The sequence below is a fragment of the Syngnathus floridae genome, chromosome 17, assembly GCF_059516105.1.
Source record: "Syngnathus floridae isolate MCC-2025c chromosome 17, RoL_Sflo_1.0, whole genome shotgun sequence".
NCBI lineage: Eukaryota > Metazoa > Chordata > Actinopteri > Syngnathiformes > Syngnathidae > Syngnathus > Syngnathus floridae.
The window spans coordinates 9,522,643-9,542,814 of NC_142429.1; the positions used below are offsets into that span (position 1 = coordinate 9,522,643).

Below are 20,172 nucleotides of genomic sequence, written 5' to 3' on the forward strand. Positions count from 1 at the left end.
TTGAAAAGTATTTGTATCTGGTGAAAACTGGATTGGCTTCTTTTATAAATCGTTCCAATCCCTTGTCCAGCAACCAGTTATAAATATTTTTTAACTTCTCTATCCTGAACGAATGAACCACTACTGCCCATTCTTACACTTTGCTCAAAATAGTTTGTTTTTCATCCAAGTGTCACCAGGTTGGGCTTTTTTGCAACCACATAAATAAACAAGAACAAAATCCCCTATGCATTTAAAGCAACTGAGATTTCTTTTTAACTCCAGGCATTGCAACTTTTTCTCTCTGACAACCATTTATTGATCATCACTTTACTGATGCAAGAATAGATAGCTCAAAAAGATGTCTTGTGATTTCCAAAACTAACTTCAGGCGGAAGGAAAATAGAAAAGAGCTGATAAGTAGCACCATAATTTATAATATAGTCTATAGCAGCCATAAATTGTCCTGCCACTTTAAATCCCTGGTAAACATTCTTTATTTGGGAATGCTTTTAATCCCATTAGGGTGCTTGCATTTTTTTTAATGGGGAAGGGGGTGCAAATGCTGTAGATGAGGACGGCACAAGTGGGGTCTGGTAAAAGGGGTCTATGCTGGGGCAGTATGAGTGTCTCTTTGTATCCTGGTGAAGCGACTGGCCTTGCAGCTATGGGCACGGCTCCCCTCATCCCTCCCCCCCCGCCCCCCCTCACCAGTTCCCCTTCAATAGCCTGCTTTGTTTTTACCCAGCCGATTAAATACTGGGAATTAGGAGTCAAGCTGCTACTCACACAAAAATTCACATTCAAACGCAGTATATAAAAAAAATGTAAATGTTGTGTAATGAGGCTGATAAAGTGATTAATTAAAAGATTATCCATCATTTAGATCCATCATTGGCCTTCACTTGGCCTAATGTGTCAGGCATTTTAAATATATATGTTCTATCTGGAGCCTTGAGTGTGTTCAATTGAAGGGGAAAAAAATAACGACAAGCTTCTTGTAAAGCAAAGTTTTATTTTAAGAGTGCAAATAATAATTCTCGCATGTTTAAGCTTCTGCTGTTGGTGTGCAATTGTCACACACAACTGGAAGAAACATCAAGTAACAGCAAAAGTCAATAAGACAGCAAAAAAAAAAGCAAAATTATGATGATGTACATTAAGTTTAAAGAAGAGCTGCATGCAATTGGATTAAAATAAAAGTGATTTTAAAATGATATATGTCATTTCATGTTTTCCAGCTTTTTAAATGTAGGACAAGTGAACATAAAAGTACATTTGAGATGAATAACATAATAAGGAATAATAATGGAAATTGTGACAAAATATAATGTGTTACATTTGAATTTCATGAGTAAAAAGCAAGAATGAAAGATAAGGCATGGTAGCAATTAAATGTTATGAAAATACAACTTTGTGAAAGCCGATCTCCGCATGAGGCAATTTTCGTCAAAATTGCCGTTGATCGGAACTCGTGCACAATCGTGTGACAATTCACAGTGGAACAGACTTTCAGTGGCAATAATAAAGGCACAAGAGTATAAATACATATAATGATATATTGATGAGAAAAGTATAAATAGTTTTTGTTTTTTTTACATGACTGAAATTAAATAAAAATTTGACATGATCTTTTATGTATGTACCAATTTGCAAGATCAGATTTTACGATATTTAGGTATCTTATTGGGCGATACCTTGATGATGTCAGTTTCCTTGTTATATTTTGGTTTCAAAACTTTGGTGATTTTACAATTTTCTCATGTGTGGAAATGTTGACAAAAAAGTGAGAATCATAAAAAAAAAAATGATATGATACTTCACGGCAACCCCTCTCCTCCCATATGCAGATTCATTTTTAAAATATATATATGAAGAAACAGAGTGATATAAACAGGAACAAATGTGCCTATAAAAAAATCAGTGTTAGCATATTGTTTTGCTGAATCAAGACGATATATCTCAATTATGCCTGAGATGTGAACGGACCAGCAAAAAACTTGAGCTCTCCTCAATAAAACAAAAAAATACATTGAATGATTGCTCAGGGTTTAATACGTTCTTTCTCGGAGTGAGCCGTGGTTCTACTCGCTCACATCCACGCAGAAAGCCACCGTTCGTGATCTAATTGTGTCGTTTGGAGCGCTCGACATTTTGAGGTTTTTTTATTTACAAACCTCATTGCATCAAAAGGTCAGAGCACCACGTTCCAAACTCAGCCTTCACCTCTGACTGCATTTCCGCAACCGGGCGAGAACAGTATGGGGCTTCTCCCCTCCTGTCTCCCCAGCCGGCTCCCCCGGTGCCAGCCCACTCCCCTCCGCCCAGACCGCATTCACCGCTGCAGCTCGTCAGGTCGGGCGTGGGGGCCGGGCCGGCACCGGCGCCCTCTGGTTTGGTTATCTGTCATGGTCGCGACAGTGTAGTGTAGACGGGCTGCTCCCAGTGTGTGGGGCTGTGTGACTGTGACACACCGGATGGGTCGCTGATCGTAGTGTACAGGGGCCTTTGGGTGGGCCCCATGTAAGAAAAGGCCGAGTATAAGCTCGGCGCCTGGCCAGAGTGAGCGTAGTACGACCCCGGGGCCTGCTGGTCGGCGTACTCGGCAAACTGAGCCCTGGCTGCCAGCGAGGGGAAGGCAGTGCTATAGTGAGGGAGGCTTAGAGAGGTGTAGGTGACGTGGGAACCGGCTGCGGCCGCCTCTGAAAAGGCCTCGCTCTTGATCTGGGTCTTGGACGGGTCTGAGCTCAGAGGGGAGCCGTGATGTTGTTGCGGCTGCCAGGCGGCGGAGTGTCCACTGGCCGCCGCCAGAGCGGAGGAGATCCCGTAGGTGTATTGAGACGCCGTGGTTATGGGCGTCGCTGCTCCTGAACCAGCACTCTGCCCGATTCCTGGATGGCCATTGGGGGGAAGGTACTGGTCAAACTCATTGACATCAAAAGGCTCCATGGTGGCCATCACGTCGCTGCTTATCTCACCGATGTCCACATTGCCAAAGTCGATGTTAGGCTTTCCGGACCCTGCGGCACCTGAACTACCCTCCGCTCCCATTGGGCCACGGGGAACCCCATTTCCCAAAGCCTCCCTCTTTCCATCCCCTGCCCTCCCAGACTGAAGTTCTGTCTTGGGTGTGGTCGGTGGTGTAGGAGGACTGTGGCTGTGACCTGAACACACAGGACAGACCACGTTAAAACTTTGTGAAGTCACAAAGCCACGTTACAAGAAGATATTCATCTGAACCGCTAATAATATCAAGGGCATACTCGTGAGGTGGGTCAAGGGAGCCGGCAGCCCACCTGCAGCATGGGGGGGATGCCCATCTGCCAGAGGGGACCCAGCCCCCCCTGTGTAGACCACATCCAGATGAAGGCCCTTGTAGATGGATTGTCTATGCTTGATCTCACCCTCCATATGGCCTTCTGCGTCACTCCCTGATCCGGAACCAGTCTTTCCGTTCTTGCGGCGTCGAGGCTGATATTTGTAGTCGGGGTAGTCCTTCTTGTGCTGCTTTCTCAACCTCTCCGCTTCCTCGATGAACGGTCGCTTATCGCTCTCATTGAGAAGCCTTGGGTGAAAACGAACAGATGTCGACGATGCTTTCGATCGAAGGCCACGTCAACCTACAACAACCTGAGCAGTGACGACGACACCATCTCACCTCCAAAGCTTCCCCAGGGTCTTGCTGAGCTCGGCGTTATGCAGATGGGGGTGTTGGTCTGCCAGTTTCCTCCGAGCCGCCTGCGCCCACACCATGAAGGCGTTCATGGGTCTCTTGACGTGCGGCTTGCTCTTGTTGCCGTTGTTCACCCGCACGGGCATGGGCACCAATGTCCAGTCGTAGCAGTTGAGCACCTGACTGACCGCCTTTCGGATCCCCGCCGGGAATCGCTCATCCTCATCGTCGGATTTACCCAGGGGGTGTCCCCTCGTGCCGTCATCCAGAACCGCTAGTAGCTGTTGCCTGTGGAGGGGCGACTCATCCCCACCGGCGCCGGACGAATGACCGGGTGATCTGGAGCGGCTGTCGTCCGACCTGCCGGGGCTGAGCTCGACATCTGACAAGCTCTGCTCCTCTCTGGACATCTTCATGAAGATGCTTGCTTGACTCTTTTTTTTTTCTTCCTAAAACTGTTGGCTGCCTACTGTTTGGTCCCTACTCTTATGCACTGATGTTGATGTGTCGGATCTTCACTTCTGACCTTTGTTGAATTATAATATAAACTGCCAATCTGTCTCTACTCTCAGCCTCCGTTGTAAAACTCTATGAGGGTTGAACATCAAAGTTCTTTCCATCCGTGTGGTTGGTATCATAGGCGGCTCAGCGCGCACCTTAGACCCCAGTTTACCTGCTAAAGAACAGCAATCAGCACCAAACTCGCCCACCTATCCGATGACGTTCTCGTGGCTCTCTCCTCTGCGACTCAGGCGATGGAATTCCAACGGCGGACCTGAAACGGCACAACTTCAGAATGTTGCTTTTTGTTGACAGTTCAACAATTCATTTTTTAATTGCGATTAATTGAAAGATTGCCCCACGTTGGTTTCCGTCTGCGGGCATCAGCCGCCCCGCCAAAATAAACTACTGCCGTTAAATATTTGGCAGTTAATCTAAGCTCCCAGGAGAGAAAGTGTTGGAATGATTTCAGGCGGCAATAGCACAGACTTGGGATTTACATTGCACTTCTTGGATAAACATGGCCTGGTTGTGGAAATATAAACCTCATGGTGTGATTCGACACTGAGTGCTTGTTGCACAGGACCGCGTTTATTAGAGGTAGCAAAATGTGTCCTTGTTTTGTCCGTCAAGTCAACACCCTGTCTCGATTTTACACCCACATCAGCTAATGGGCCGTGAATCAGCAACATACAACTCAATGGTTTGTTTGCCAAGGTAAATTGCAGTAAATATTGAATTCCAGCCCACATCCGGTGGTATTATAAAAGAAGTTGTCAATTTAACACGCCATTGGAAGACCACCAAAATATTCAATTTACTTTTTCCTCAAAACATAAAAATGAATTTTTTCAAATAAGGTCTTCTTGAGGATATCTTTTGCAGATAGCTTATTTGCTTGACCTATTCTACCCAAGCCACTCAAATGGTTGGTGATTGCAAAGTGTAAAAATAATCTAAAAAAAACCTAAATAGATGAATAAATAAATAAATTAAACATTGGCCCAAAATTCCAAATAGGTTTTGTGCCCATCTGAATTGATATTACTAAACCATATTTATGCTATTTCTTATGAAACATGAGAATATAACAGTTTACAAAGCACTCTTGTACTTTATTTACTTTTTTTTCCAGTGCACACAGTAAATTACATAAATCTGAATTCTGGAAATTTGCCGATAGTTTGCCCATAATTTGCCACTTCTCCAATTAGACAAGCTCACCTTTGATCAATCTTACTATCAGTATCAACAAGTAACAACTTTATCAAAACACATTCAAATCACAAAGAAACAATCAAAACTCTAAAAACAAATCCAATTTAACCAAAACGTGCTGCCACTTTTTTTACTTCATCACATCTCTGACATCAGCAGCCTTACATTAAATAAAAGTTTTTGCTCTAGGGCAAAAAAATAAAATAAAATTAATAACCGAACCTCTTAAATGATTTTTAAAATTGTCAGGCAGGCATAAAGTTTGATATTAGAATTGTAATTATCCAAATATCAGCTAGTGTGACCTGATCAAATTCAGAGATGTGTCTTTTTTATCAAATTGCCAAAAGATAGATTGAGATATCAGCAATATAGAGAACGTCTTACTTCAGTACTGAGAAAAAGTTGCCAGTGGCTTGTGCAGGAGAATCCTCCAGTTCCTTTCCACCACAGTGACACTGCAGGCTTCCCCAGCCCCCTCGCTCGCTCGCTTGCTGTGCCAGGCTATGAATGCAAGCTCTGTGTGACTGCGACCCGTCTTAAACGGCGCCTTGTATGAGGCCAGACAGGAAAAAAATAGTAGAATAAAACAAGGGCGGATAGGTCTTAAAGTAACAGCAACTCGCTGGGATAGAACTGCCACATGATTGGTTGAAACTTTTCCCCCTCTCCCTCTTCAATTGAGGTAAAATTCTTGAAATAAATTCGACTCGTGCGTGAAATGGACAATGCACGTTACGTATTGTAGAGTTCAGGAATTTGCTCATGTGTGTTTATTGTTTACATCAGGGATGGACAACTTAAATGCTGGAGGGGAGGGGGGAGCACCATTTTTAATCAGTACTACACATATATAAATATATGTATATATTACTGTGCACCACTGATAAATATGTAAAAAAAAAAAAGATTTTTGAGAATATATTTCAAAATGCATGAGCAAGAAAAATTTTGAAGCATAAATTAATTTAAATAATAATAAAAATAATATTTTTTTCTGACCAGAAAGCCAATATAAATGCCATAATTAAATTTTTACACTTTAAAAAAAAAAAAAAAATCAATTCACTCAAAAATCAAGGTTTAACGTTCCTGTATCCAACAAACCAAGACAAAAACAGTGTGACCGTTTTAGTTTGGGGCAAAGAGTGTCGCATGCCGGTTACAGCGGGAGTCTTTGTTAGGAAAGAACAGCGCCAGTGTTTGCAACTAAATGTCCCCATCTTCTCCTTCCTCCTTTATTCACATGGCGAGACTGTTTGCTTAAAACGCGTGCTGTCCAGCTCCCAATCAAAAAAGACACCAACACACACCAAAGAGACACATTGTGCAACATTTTCTAGCCTCGTCGTTATAACACAAAACATTTCATGCATTTAAATCCGGGCGGCGCGCTGATTAGCATGTCCGCCTCGCAGTTCAGAAGTGTAAGGTTAGAGTCTGGCCTTCGGAGGGAGGGATGGATGGAGAGATATTGACTGATGTCACATCTAGTAGAAGTACGTCAAAGGAATAACAAAATATGCACAGTCCATTATTAAGTATTTATTTCCAACAAAGGCTTTGTTGTACAGTACATGATTCCATTTGGGCCACACCCTCTCACCAAAATACAACCCGAAGCTCTTAAAGCTCCCTGAATGCCTCCGTGGCGCTTCACTGATGTTCTTCTTCACGCCGTATTAAAGTGTGTAAAAGTGATTTGCCTTGCCCCTCGTTAAATTTGAATTGCGGCCTAAATAATCTTTAAACGAACGCTTATTTTCAGAACACGGCTGCGGGGCGACTGACGTGATCGTTACGGGCTACGTGTTGCGCTCCGAAGCAATGTGTAATTTAATTACATTTTTTAGAGGGTGATCAGGATTGCATTCGTCCGCCATTTTGAATGTGCAAAGGCTTATTATCTTTTACATCTCCACTCATATGCATTCGTCCTCCTTTCGTCCGCCATTTTGAATTTGCTAATATCTTTTACATCTCCACTCGTATGCATTAAACATGGAGTGGATGGCATCTCTGTAGGATGATGTGATTGAATATTGTGAAACAAGCGGAGAGTAAATTTGAGTCATTAGCAAGAAAATTCTGAAAATGTTGTGCAAGAATTTGGCTGCAAACAATGGGAGGCTTTGTTGGGGATGTTTCTGCATTTTGGACAGGCAAGGCATGATGTGCCTTGCAAAAAATGTTCCATTTTCAGAAACTGTGACAAAAGGTCCTTTGAAACAAATGTTTGCTATTGACCTGAACGACACTAATAATTAAATACTTCATGAGATGGAACCATGTTTTGATTTGTTAAGTTAAATATTTGATCCAAAAGAGGAAGTCAAAAGATGCATCTTTGGCATAAGATATGGAAAAGAATCTGTAAGGAAAAAAAAAAGGTCACTTTCTAATCATGAGTTTTTCACGGATCATTGAATTAACCAGCGTGAATGGGTGGGGACCTCGAGGGTCTGCGGGTGGCTGGCTGCAAAGATGCCTGAATGAAAGAGTTTGTTGTTGGATACTGAGAGAGGGACATGAAAGAGGAGAAGGAGATGGTGAATTTGTCGGGTGATTCTTCCCCCTCTCCCAGAGCCTTCTCACCCTGCGGCCTTGCCTCGCTTTGCCCATGTGAGCCAGAGTTCAAATGCAGGGCCCACAGCTGCTTCTTCAGGCTGACACACACACACACACACACACACATGCACGCATAAATATTGTGAAGAATTTTGTTATCCTGGTCCTAATCCCAAATCTTTTACTTGGAATTGTAAATAAACCTCTAAAATTGTCTGACCCACAAAACGTTTGGACAACATGAAGAAAATCTTTTATTAGGTCTCCGTATTTGTTTACAAACAAATAAACATGGATGTTTCAAAACTGAACAATTTGAACACAGTCAGTCCATTATTAGCAGTTCTGAAACAAACATCAGTGACAAATGGGAGCATCAGGCGGAAACGTTTTGTATCCAAATTTGGTCTTTTTTTTTTTTTTTTTTGTAGATCTTCACTCAGTCCCCATGTGGGTCTGTTTTTTTTCTTCTTAACAAATGATTGACGAATCTAAGTGCTGAAAATGGCTTCCGCTCTGTGGCAATGCAATTTGAATGGCTTCTGATGTTTTTGTTGTTGTTGTTGGGTTTCCTGAAAATGGAAGAAATAGGCAATGTATAGTGGATGGATGGATGGATGGATGGATGGATGGATGGATGGATGGATGGATGGATGGATGGATGGATGGATGGATGGATGGATGGAGGGAGGGAGGGAGGGAGGGAGGGAGGGAGGGAGGGAGGGAGGGAGGGATGGATGGATGGATGGATGGATGGATGGATGGATGGATGGATGGATGGATGGATGTTTTCTTTCCCTAAATGTCAGCACAATGCCGACATTGACTGTGACCGAGGTTGTGAAATCCCCTCTGGTTGGATCTATCATCAGAATTAAAGCAAAAAATTAAAGCATGGAAGGATGGCAAAGCAGCTGATTTCGAAACCAGACAGATCAAGATTTTCAGTCAAGACAAGAAAAGTGGAAGAAAAAAGGAAACGACAAGCTTGAAAATATAAAACAGTAGCGCCGATTCTTTCCTTATTTTTGTATTTGATACCAAAACATGAATATTCGACAAAAGTGTTTTAATTCCAGGGGTGTTTACATCCGGATTGGACACACAAGTTAAAAGATAACATCGGAACGGGTTTGATTTAAAACAAATAAAAGTGAATTTAGTTGCAATTTGGATGCTGTGTGACTTATTCACATCACATGTTTTGCAAAAAATTATAAAACAAGTTTGAATGTTAGAGGAGTGCAAATCCCCAAAACCAGTTATAGAAGACAAATATCCCATAATTAGCATACTTACAAATGTCTGGCACAAAGACTCACTGTTGCTCCCTTCAAGGACAATACACAATATGGAACCCCCCCGGATCACCCCAATAACCATCGACGTGACCCGGCCCGGCTTCTCCTATTTAACCATTCCACCCATGACTCTCATTCACTCGGTGACCCGTTAATGAAAAGCTGATAGCCTCCAGGCCTGTTCCTGCGCAAGTGGCCCCTTCCTCCCTTGTTCTCGCCTTTCATGTTTGACACCGGCAGATATGCACTTCCTCTACTCATGAGACTCAAATGTCCAATTTGGCGCTGGTGCATGGGAACCTCATCGCTTTGACACGTAGCATGGTGGAGACAAAACAGGTTGATGGTTTCGTTAGGATTCTGATGGAGAAAAAATAATGCAGTCATAGGAAGTAGGGACGAGTGACTGGTTTCAAAACATCTGATTTGGTATGATTTGGAAAAAAAAAGAAATTTCCTCCAGGGTTAAACCGTCTCTATCATATGACCTCTCTCTTGCTCTCTCATTCCCTCCATAAGTGGACATCTTCTGGTCCCTCTTTTTTTTTTCCATGCCTTCCTCTTCTTAAACTTTTCCACAGCTGCTATTTATTTTCAATGTGCTCAATATTTAATACTGCTGCAACTTTGTTGAGCCAGGATTCATGTTGGGCCTCCAGCTTTTAAATTTTTGTGTGTGGGTCACAAGACAAAATCGAACTGCAGCCGTTGGCGAAAAAGCAGTTGTGTGGTCTTTCTCTTTTTGCTGTCTGACGTCTCAATCATGACCTGCTTTTGGTTCTGTTCTACAGATGTGAAAGTATTTAGCACAATCCTCATCCAACAGCGTTTAAATGCACTTTATCACTTCACCATTCATCAGCAGTCACAGTATCAATCAACTGTCACATGATCAGTCGTAGAAAACTGTAATGTCATGTTTGGTAGAACCCTTTAAATGAACAAAAAAATATAAACTCGTATAAACACACACATTAAGTAAATTTGGTTGTTTTCTTTCAAAGCACCTTTTAATAATTCGTTTTAATGGGGCTCTGTACTTTAAATAACTGCACTGACATCTAGTGGCAAAGAAAGCAACAGCAAGGACAATTGAAAGATTTATTTACGACATGAAATGAAAACATCATTTTTTTTAAAGTGCTTTGTTAGTAATCTTATTTTATGTGCGATTGGAACATGTACAAAGCAGGAACGTGTTACAGCGACAACAACAAAATACTTCTTGAAGAAACATTACATTGTACATTTTAATTTGACTTCATCCCTTTTGTTACAATGACTTTACATCATGGCTGACATCATTCCAAAGTATGACCACAGGAGTCTCTTTTGGTGTATATATTTGATTTCGCTAAACTGCTAAACAGTATAACTCATTCAGTACCATTGACGATTATAGACGTCAAAGATATTAACTGGGTAGGCAGTGAATGAGTTCTTTGTGCATCTTCTCTGAGCTCTTCAAATGTCTGACTCGTTCTTATAGGTGACTGGATCAAGTGGAATGGTTTTCTGGAGGATGTCAAACTCCATCTGATTATTGTCCATGTCCAGAACACACATGAGATTGTGACTGCCAGATGTCACGGTGCTTGTGTCTTTAAAAATATTCTGGAAGTCCACAGAAGTCCTTCTCTCTTCTGCTCTTTCTTTCCCTACAGTCTGACAGGAGTCGAAGATGTCTTCTTCTTCTTCCCCGCAGCTCAGCGCTACCTCGTTCTCGTAGCAGAAGGTACTGACCGAACAAGGGATCAAACTTTTTGAAGACATACACGCCGAGATAGGAGAAACATTCCGACTCGCGGTCTCGTCCAGCTCTTTGGCGCTGGAGTTGGGTGTCGACGACACCTCGTACGTGGAGTCGAAGCGTGCGTAATCGACCTTGTAGCAGTTGCGGTCCTCATAAATGACTGGCTCGAACCTGTGGCCCCAGAAGATCTCCTTGGAAAGATAAGAACTACGGAACTGCGTGGTCATGGCTGTGGCTTCCACCATTCCTTCCAAGATCACGACAATTTCAAAATCATCAGTCTCCAGATCGACTCGGCTGATCGTATACAAGGGACTGTCTTTGTCTATCTCGTGGACGATAACCAGCGGGGACACTAGAAACAACCTATCCGTGCCTTCATCATAACCCACGTTGAGGTCCATCTGCTCCATCGGGATGAATTCTCCTTCCGCCGTGACGTAGGAACGAATAAGCTGCGCCCGGACGTGAGCTTCCACGATGTGGCTCTTACGTAGGTTCCCCACTCTCCACATGAGGCACAGCTTACCATCACGAAGAGCAATGACAGCATTTTTGGAGAACACAAGCGTTTGGTTTCTTTTCTTTGGCCGAGCCATTTTCGCCATGATGGTGCCAATCATGAAGGAGTCAATGATGCAACCCAGGATGGATTGAACGACGACTGTTATGACAGCCAAGGGACATTCCTCGGTGACGCAGCGCCAACCGTAGCCGATGGTGGTCTGCGTTTCCATGGAAAACAAAAGAGCGCCGACAAATCCCTGGACATGAAGGATGCAAGGCATTCTTCTCGTCTGACCTGCTGGAGTTTGTCCAGGCGTACTATACGACCCACTCACCTCTAGCCCCTCCCCTTTCACCATAAGATGTTCCTCAAAGTCCCCATGGGAGAAGGAGACGCTGTAAAAAATGATGCCGAAGAAAAGCCAGGAGATCAAAAAACTGGTGCAGAATATAAACATCAGGTATCTCCAGCGGATGTCCACACAGGTGGTGAAAATATCCGCGAGGTAACGCTGCCTCTTTTCCTCCATGTTAGTGAAGACAACATTACATTGTCCGTTTTTTTTTACAAAGCGGCTCCGTGCTTGGCCGGAGCCTCTTGTTAGAACCTTGCCGTTGTAGTTGTTCATCCCTGGTGGTCCCCGTGCACGGGGGACAGCAGCGGAGGCTTCCGAACGCCTCCTCCTCCTCCCGCTGTCTATTTTCTTGTCACAGGCCGAGTGTGAGTGGACGTCGGAGGAAGTGTGAGTGTTCTTGAGATCCAAGCTGGAGATCTTTCCACACTCTTCTATGTTATTTGATACAATGCTGTACCTGCGAGGGAAAGAATGGCAAGATTAATGTTATTTATAAATATATAAACAATTGTTACTGATTGTTTTTTAAGGAACTTTTATTGCTACGTCACTGGCATTTTGTAGATAGGTGAACATTAAGTGGATTAGAATTTGGGAAGGTGAGTTGAGTTTATGGGAGGGATTACTGTCATGTCCATTTATGGGATTATATGGATGTGTCTGAGTCATAGTCCATTTGGAGTTGAATCAACAGAAGCACGCTTGGATGAGTTTGGTGTGGAAGGATGTGAGAGACTTGACATTTACGCCATCTACTACTTTTTTGGGGATTCAATATAACAGAGGTTGCATGGCAACGTCAATAATATTTGACCTCAATTGTCATTCTGGGTGAAATGACTTCTTATTTTGTTCAATACAGTTTAAATCTTGTGTCTCCCAATTTTCATAACACTTTTGTCTATGTCAATAGTTGTTTAATATTTTTTATTTAGTTTAATTTAATTAATTTTTTATTTATTTATTTTATTTATCTAATTTTTATTTGCATATTTTTTTACATTATATTTTATATTAAATGTTTATTTAAATGTGTATTTGACACACTTTGTTTAATCATTCCAAAGCCCTCTGGATTCATTGATTTTAATTTAGTCCAGAGGAATATTTACCGATATGAATAATCAATTTTCTTGCCAGGAATTGAATCAGGAACCAAGTAAAAAAAAAAAAAAAAAAAAAAAAAGAGAGATACAGTCAACTGATATTGAAGCACGCATACATAGAAAAATTTTTCATGATCAGAAAATTAGGTGGCATTAATCTCATAACATGCTGTGTGGCTGCAAGATAGGGAGGAGAACTCTGTGTAGGACAGTACAGAATGGCCTTAACCTTTGTGACGATCTGCTTGCTCTAAATATTCCTGAGCTGCTCCTGACTCACACTGTATCCGTGTCCAATTACTTTGGCAATAGAATAGATGCCTGCCTCATACGGCATCATCATTCTTGTCTGGATTCATCTACGTCCAAACAGAACCACTCTAGGAGTCCTACACAGAAGACTGCCTCCATCACCTTGTGGGACCTACTTGTTCCCATGGCAACAATAATCCCTCATTTGAGGTTTTTGGGTGGGAGGTTAGAGTCTGATGACTCCCACAGATCAGGCGTCCAACATGCAGGCAATACTTGGGCCTTTAAGAAAAACACTGGAGAAGAACAGAAGCCAATGAGCACAAATAGTCACGAAAAAAAAAAAACAATCACCAGGAAGAATGACATCAATCATATTTGTTACTTCCGGGATACTTGTTGATTTTTTTAATCAGATTTTTTTCCACGCCATTCTTATATCATTGCCGATTAAAAAAAAAAAAAAAAGTGGATTTAGACTTAATCCTCGTTTGACCCTGGCCGTGTTTTACAGACATCTGAGACAAGATTATCTTGTCACAAGGAGCATTGTGGACCCAATAAAATGAGATCGCACTGGAAAGAAGAAAAAAAACTTTACCTTGATCAACTCTAGTTTTATGATCAAAAATGATTATAGAATTGACTCACAGCAATTAGCGACTGCTAGCCACAGCCCTTTTCCTAGATGTGTTATCATTCCACCCTCCATCATATGCTTTGTCATCTCCGATGCATTTAATTCAATTACCAGAGTCATCTATAAGGATGACTGTACATACATTGATAATTAAATGATAAATGCTTTATAAAAAAAAATCAACACTGGCATTTTTACTTATTTCTTAGTCGTTGAGTCACGCTGTAATAGATTTATTTTTATATATATTGTATATTTGAAGAAGAAAAAAAAGAAACGAGACTGTTTAATTTTTATTTACTACTTTCCTATGATGTCACCTCACCAATGCCAAAGAGATTGACCAAATCATACTTGCCCAAGGACCTTTCAAGACAGTTTTCTGATACTTTTCTTTTATTATAATGCAAAACTACAACTTCAGGTTTAAGCGTAAACAAACATTACTGAATTAACCGGATAAATTATCTAATTGCAATCTCAAAAGTGTGACGATGATGAAAAACATACTCACCCTACTGTTGTCGTAATTGAAATTCCCTGACTTCTCAAAGTCCCACTAGCGCCGTCAAGGCTTCTATTCCTCCGTCCTCTCTTTCACTTTCATTCACTGACTTCCTCTTGAATAATTCTTCATCATTCTTTCTTTTTAATCCCTTATTGTCCTCCTTTATGACTTGTGTAACCCTGCCACTGAGCACTCTCCCGTAACTGCTGTGTCAATCTACCTTCTACACAGCATACGTGATGGGAGGGGGGGAGGAAGAGGGATGATGATGATGATGTGAACTAAAAATGGTGATGGGGGGCTCCAAATGTGTTGATGTAAAAACACAAGTATGCATTACTAGCAATGTGAAAAGGAGTGATTTTTTTATACACTATAAAGTCTGTAAACAGCAAATAATATTAAATAACCTCCTTCACAGAAACTGTCTGCTTTTAAAATGTGCAGCTTTAATTCTCTGCTGCCTTTGTGCTTTCGCTGCAATGGGCTCCCACTCACTCACTCATATTCGTGATTATTCGACAATGAGCATGATGATTTTGAACCGCACATCATAGGTGGATTTTGAGTGATACTTTGGTTGATGTGGTCATAGAAAAAAAAATAGGTTTAGAGGTGCAAGTGTTGGATTACATCTATTTATTATGAGTGCATCCATACGTATAAATATATTTTGCAATTTTATTTTCAGATACACATATACAATCCTCAACCTCCTTGACTCCAACCACAACTTAATCCCATCAAGCGTTGATTGGAATGTTATTTTTTTTAACACCATCACCTCTGAGTGAGGATGTGGGAGTGATATTTTCATATTTCAAAAGGAGGAACAAGTGGGCGGTAGGAGATATGTGAACTGTAAATAGCTTCAACATTGTGGTGAACTCAAAACATGAAGATAGAGGAGAACCTGGAAAGGGATTTCCAAGGATGCTCGGAGATCAACACATTGTGCCGATATCAACAATATGAGATGGATGAGAAGGATGATGGGGAGACCTGACTCTGTATGTATAAATAGAAGTTAATCAGGCCTGGGTGACAGATTACTTGCCATGTCTTAGTCCTGGCGTCAGATTTGTCCACTGTATGTCCTGTCTAAAGTACATTTGATGCCCACTGTCTTTGGTTATTAATTTATTTTTATTATGGATCGGTTACTGAGGTAGAGGAAGAACATAACTGCGTCATGTTCAAGTTCTGATCATAGTTAAAATAGGTTTCGATTTTTAATTATATAAAATTTAATTTTGATTGAAAATAAATGGGTATTTATAAAAGGAAAGACATAACTAAAATAGTTTCATACGATATTATAATAACGGATTTGATTACGAACAACTATCGATTTACGGTGAATTGACAATACTTTTATTGTGAAAATACAGACCGGAAGCACTTTATTATACCCACGCAATTAATATGAATGACGCGTAAATGCTGCGTGAACTGTCAGCCACGTCACCTCCTCTTGCAACAACTTTTAGTGGGAGCAATTTGTAATCTTTGTATGTTTTGTTTTTGTTTATGAAACAACCGGTTGGGTTAACAACGAGCAGCGAGTTTGGCATGCTTTTGTAGCATTTTTTTCCCTCCAGCTCGCCTTCAAATTGCATTTGATTGTCGGCCCAGTCGCCAAAGTTCTTTAATTAATTCGAGGTGTCACTGAAAAGGAAACGTGAACAAAATGAACGCGTTTCGTCTGGCTGGTGATTTGTCTCATCTTTTGGCCATCATCATCCTCTTAATCAAAATATATAGATCCAGATCATGTGCAGGTAGGTGGACTTTTTTGTGTCTTGCATTTTTGCGCTTTATTATATTGTGCAGCCTTTGATTTAAAGTGAGTTCGTATAATAACATTAAATGTACGAACATCGTGCAATATCGCTGATATAAATTTTAATTGGAGTATTTTAATAATAAGGCTAAGAGTGGAAGCTACGTGGCAGGTAGCAAAAGTGTTCTACTTCCTCTTTTTATTACGCTGCTGTTTTTAAATGGCCACACTAACAACAAGATTTCCGCTGAAATATCTCAATAAACCTAAAAACTAATTTTTGGAATGCACATTTTCAATGATCCAGTACTTATTACATCATTAGATCTCAACCAGGATGCTCTCTGTGGGATTTGTCTTTTCATTGTCTCAGTGGCTGCAGCAGAAGTTAAACAAAATATCCTTTTGTGAATTTTATCCACTATGTAAGTGAATACAAAATTGTGCAAAAGATACTAAACAGTTGCTCATGTGCATTTAATAGTTTCAAGAAATCCCCTGGAAAGGTTTCATTGTATTTTTGATTCATCATCAACATCCTTTTTTGTGAGAACATTTTATTATTTTTGTTTATAGGCATCTCCGGGAAGTCTCAGGTGTTGTTTGCACTTGTCTTCACCACCAGATACCTCGACTTATTCACCACGTTCATTTCTCCATACAACACAGTTATGAAGGTAACTTAAAAAAAGAATCTTCCATTGCAAGAACAAGCTGACCTAATCGTTCCTTTGCCATTATTGTAATGAAAAGGTTGTGTTTCTGGCGCTGTCCTACGCCACCGTCTACATGATCTACTTGCGCTTCAGAAACTCTTACGACTCTGAGAATGACTCGTTCCGCGTGGAGTTCCTGTTGGTGCCGGTTATTGGTCTTTCCTTACTGGAGAACTACGCCTTCACACCCATGGAGGTAAACAAGCTTTTATTGTATCAAACATTGTGAGATTCCTTTGAGTCTGAGTCATCTTTTTTTCCATCCAGGTTCTTTGGACCTTCTCGATCTTCTTGGAATCTGTGGCCATAATGCCGCAGCTCTTCATGATCTCCAAGACGGGCGAGGCTGAGTCCATCACCACCCATTATTTGTTCTTCCTCGGCCTGTACAGAGCCCTTTACATCGGGAATTGGGTTTGGCGCTACCACACCGAGGGCTTCTTCGATCATATCGCCGTGGTGGCTGGCGTGGTGCAGACCATTTTCTACTGTGACTTCTTCTACCTTTATGTCACAAGAGGTAAGCTAAAACTTTCTGAGGAATTACATTAATTTTTTTCCTACAGCATGATAGCAACTTTTATTTAATACAAAAAAATACATCTGTTTTGAAATTGTAAAAATATGGATCACCTAAGTGGAATGTTTCACTCAGCCATTTTATATATAGCAAAACTGGTTGTAGCAGCCACGAATTAATACAGGCTCAACTAGTTTGCAGTCACAGAGATAAAAACAAAAGTGCACTGTGAAGTACTTCGCATAACAAACATAATGCTTGCATTTTGAAATTAGACCAAATCATTGGTCTCTTTCTTTTTTTTTAAATTAAATCTTTATGAATTTTCTCTGCAGTACTAAGAGGGAGAGGGAAAATGACCCTGCCAATGCCTGTCTAGTCACCAGTTGAAGCTCAGAGGACCCCCCCCCCCCCAAAAAAAAAAAAAAGTACATCATAACTCTGGGATAGATGAAACGACATTCCGTCGAGCAAACAAGTGCTTTTCTTGAAATGTAATTCCTACCTGGTTGGTACTTCTTATCTTACTTGTATGTATACATAAGGTAGGATGGAAACATGACAGTGAAAATGTATGTTTTTACACACAGCCCAAATTTGGGCAATTTTACAACACTATTTGAATAGATTTTATTTAATAATTGTGTCCGCAAAGACAAATGACTACAGTTTTTGGAATATGAACCGGGCTCTCAAAGAAATGTTTGTTTAAAATCGACACGAGCGCTCATAGTTTGAAATGGTTACTGTTTTAAAATCTTTTAGTCACCAATATTATATTTTATGTAAAAATGTACTCAGTGATAGAGCTCAAAGTGCCTTGGGATTTTTAGACACTCCCTCTTTACCTTTTTAATATTTTACCTTTATTTCTAATGATGTGACATTTTTGTATTTTTCCTCTTTTAATTTTTTAGGTTAGTGTATTTTTTAAGTAGGGTGGAAAAGGGCTTACCATTTTTTTTTTTGTGCATGAAGCCAAAAATGAAACATAATATAAATGGAAATTCAATCCAATGCAAGTTATCATTTTAGCCATTTTTTTTGTGTCACTTTAAATGTTTTTCTCCCTAAATTAAATTGCACATCATTTATTAACATGGCCTTTGTTGTAATCTGTCAACACTCCAGTTGCCTTGTGATGTTTTGATATTACGTAATAATTTCTTCCATGACCTTGATGTGTTTTAGTTCCCGAGCCTGATCTGGAATTCTTCAGCGTAGAAAAGTTTTGCGATGCTTGTAGAGCACCTTACTTCCTTCTCTCACAGCACCTCCCACCACTTTTGCAGCTGAACTAATGGAGAACGGCGAAGTGACCAAAGCCGCCGCTGCCTTCTCCACCACCTTGACCTTCTTCACAGCTTTGCCTTTGTCCCCGTCTGTCTCGACAATCCCGGCCCCTTCTGCTGCACCCGTTCCAATCGCAGTCAACAGCTCGCACCAGAAGAGCCTCTCTGCTCTCCGCCTGACCTCCTCATCCTCCTTCCTCCTCCTCTTTTCTACCTCCGACTCTTGCCCCTCTGTTTGGTCCTCCTCAATATTCATCCACCTTTGTCGTCTTTGTTGCAGCATCTTCTCCCGGGTGTCTCGGATGGCATTCTCGGCCTCCTTGAACATGTCGTTGCTATAGCAACCGCCTCCGTTGCCGTCCACAAGCTTGTCGATCTTTCTCAGGAGTTGCTCCACTTGTTGTGAGCACGAGGTCGTATTCTCCTCGCTGTTGTCAAACACGTGAAAGCCTCCATGGCAGCTGCTGACAAACGCAGACAACTCATCATTCTGCTCCAGAAGGTCTTCAACACTTTTTCCATGCAACTGGTCTCCCCACGTGAATAACACCAAAGTAAACTTTATGACCCCAGGTCCAAATGTCGCCTTGATCCACTCCAGGACATCTCTTTCTTCTTGGGTGAACCTGCCAGGTTGAAGGGTCACCAAGAATACATGGGGACCATGAGAGGACAGGACTACACACCGTCCCACTTCTTGAATGACCTCCTGAGTGGACAGATGTGTGTGGAAGAACCCTGGCGTGTCAATCACAGAGATGCACCTTCCATCTACTGTCCCTGTCTCCTTCACGCAACGTGTGGTGACGGAACAGGAGGAGACATCAACACTGAAGGCCGGCCTACACAGGATGGTGTTGCCTGAGGAGCTCCTTCCTGATCCTGTCTTTCCTAGAAGAGCAATCCTCAGCTCAGCATCTGATGTGGACTGAGATGCTTCACAGGCTGCAGCAAAAACACGGTAAAAAGTAACATCACTAAATTTTACAGAATCACTTGCAAAATAGAGATGGAGCCAATACAAGAACCAAAAAATAATATCAAAATCTACTTGCCCATGGTAAAAATTGAAATTAATATTTTTTTCAAGGGCAACATTTAATGTAAAATGCAGGCGTCTGACGTGACCGGTAGTAAAACTTACAATATTATATTATTAATACAATATATTTTTTCATAAATTAGCGAAACATTAAGATCAGTTGCTCACGTAATAATAATAGGATCGTGCAATTCGCACGCGACATACCTCCAGATGACGCAGCAGTTTCTGACATCTTAACCGATAAACTCCAAATAGATTACTAGTATAACCAACAGACTGGATTACTAGAATGGTACACACAAAACAAAAATATCGCCTGCGTCTTAAGGCTTTTTTGCTTCACGATACTGCAGTGCATCCATCGCATTCAAGTTTGATTTCATGGCTGTAGTGACTTACTAAGGCCACACGAGGGCAGTCTAATACTGTAAATGGCTCAATCTTTACATAAAGT

General features: G+C 41.2%; 4 protein-coding genes across 7 annotated transcripts; 1 reads left to right on the forward strand and 3 right to left on the reverse strand.

The window, feature by feature from the left end:
* Window positions 1-968: 968 nt before the first annotated feature.
* Window positions 969-5,915, reverse strand: sox10 (SRY-box transcription factor 10). Of its 4 annotated transcripts, XM_088357590.1 has the most exons (5): window positions 5,759-5,915; window positions 3,638-4,427; window positions 3,243-3,544; window positions 2,958-3,143; window positions 969-2,870 (listed from the first exon to the last, which is right to left on the reverse strand). In XM_088357590.1, exons 2-5 carry the CDS (start codon window positions 4,066-4,068, stop codon window positions 2,386-2,388), a joined length of 1,404 nt encoding a protein of 467 aa, XP_088213716.1. In that variant the 5' UTR covers window positions 4,069-4,427; window positions 5,759-5,915; the 3' UTR covers window positions 969-2,385. The 4 variants fall into 4 exon arrangements, with proteins under 4 accessions (XP_088213716.1, XP_088213717.1, XP_088213715.1 ...); XM_088357591.1 differs by having other exon boundaries at window positions 969-3,143; window positions 3,384-3,544; XM_088357589.1 differs by having other exon boundaries at window positions 969-3,143; window positions 3,276-3,544.
* A 4,412-nt stretch (window positions 5,916-10,327) lies between these two features.
* On the reverse strand, window positions 10,328-14,595 carry kcnj4 (potassium inwardly rectifying channel subfamily J member 4). Its single transcript, XM_088357658.1, has 3 exons — window positions 14,369-14,595; window positions 13,391-13,510; window positions 10,328-12,313 (listed from the first exon to the last, which is right to left on the reverse strand). Exons 2-3 carry the CDS (start codon window positions 13,417-13,419, stop codon window positions 10,705-10,707), a joined length of 1,638 nt encoding a protein of 545 aa, XP_088213784.1. The 5' UTR covers window positions 13,420-13,510; window positions 14,369-14,595; the 3' UTR covers window positions 10,328-10,704.
* A 1,184-nt stretch (window positions 14,596-15,779) lies between these two features.
* kdelr3 (KDEL endoplasmic reticulum protein retention receptor 3) lies at window positions 15,780-18,479 on the forward strand. Its single transcript, XM_088357671.1, has 5 exons — window positions 15,780-16,143; window positions 16,722-16,822; window positions 16,899-17,057; window positions 17,129-17,381; window positions 17,717-18,479. Exons 1-5 carry the CDS (start codon window positions 16,053-16,055, stop codon window positions 17,758-17,760), a joined length of 648 nt encoding a protein of 215 aa, XP_088213797.1. The 5' UTR covers window positions 15,780-16,052; the 3' UTR covers window positions 17,761-18,479.
* On the reverse strand, window positions 17,786-20,110 carry LOC148384336 (GTPase IMAP family member 7-like). Its single transcript, XM_088357665.1, has 2 exons — window positions 19,923-20,110; window positions 17,786-19,618 (listed from the first exon to the last, which is right to left on the reverse strand). Exons 1-2 carry the CDS (start codon window positions 19,948-19,950, stop codon window positions 18,597-18,599), a joined length of 1,050 nt encoding a protein of 349 aa, XP_088213791.1. The 5' UTR covers window positions 19,951-20,110; the 3' UTR covers window positions 17,786-18,596.
* Window positions 20,111-20,172: the final 62 nt, after the last annotated feature.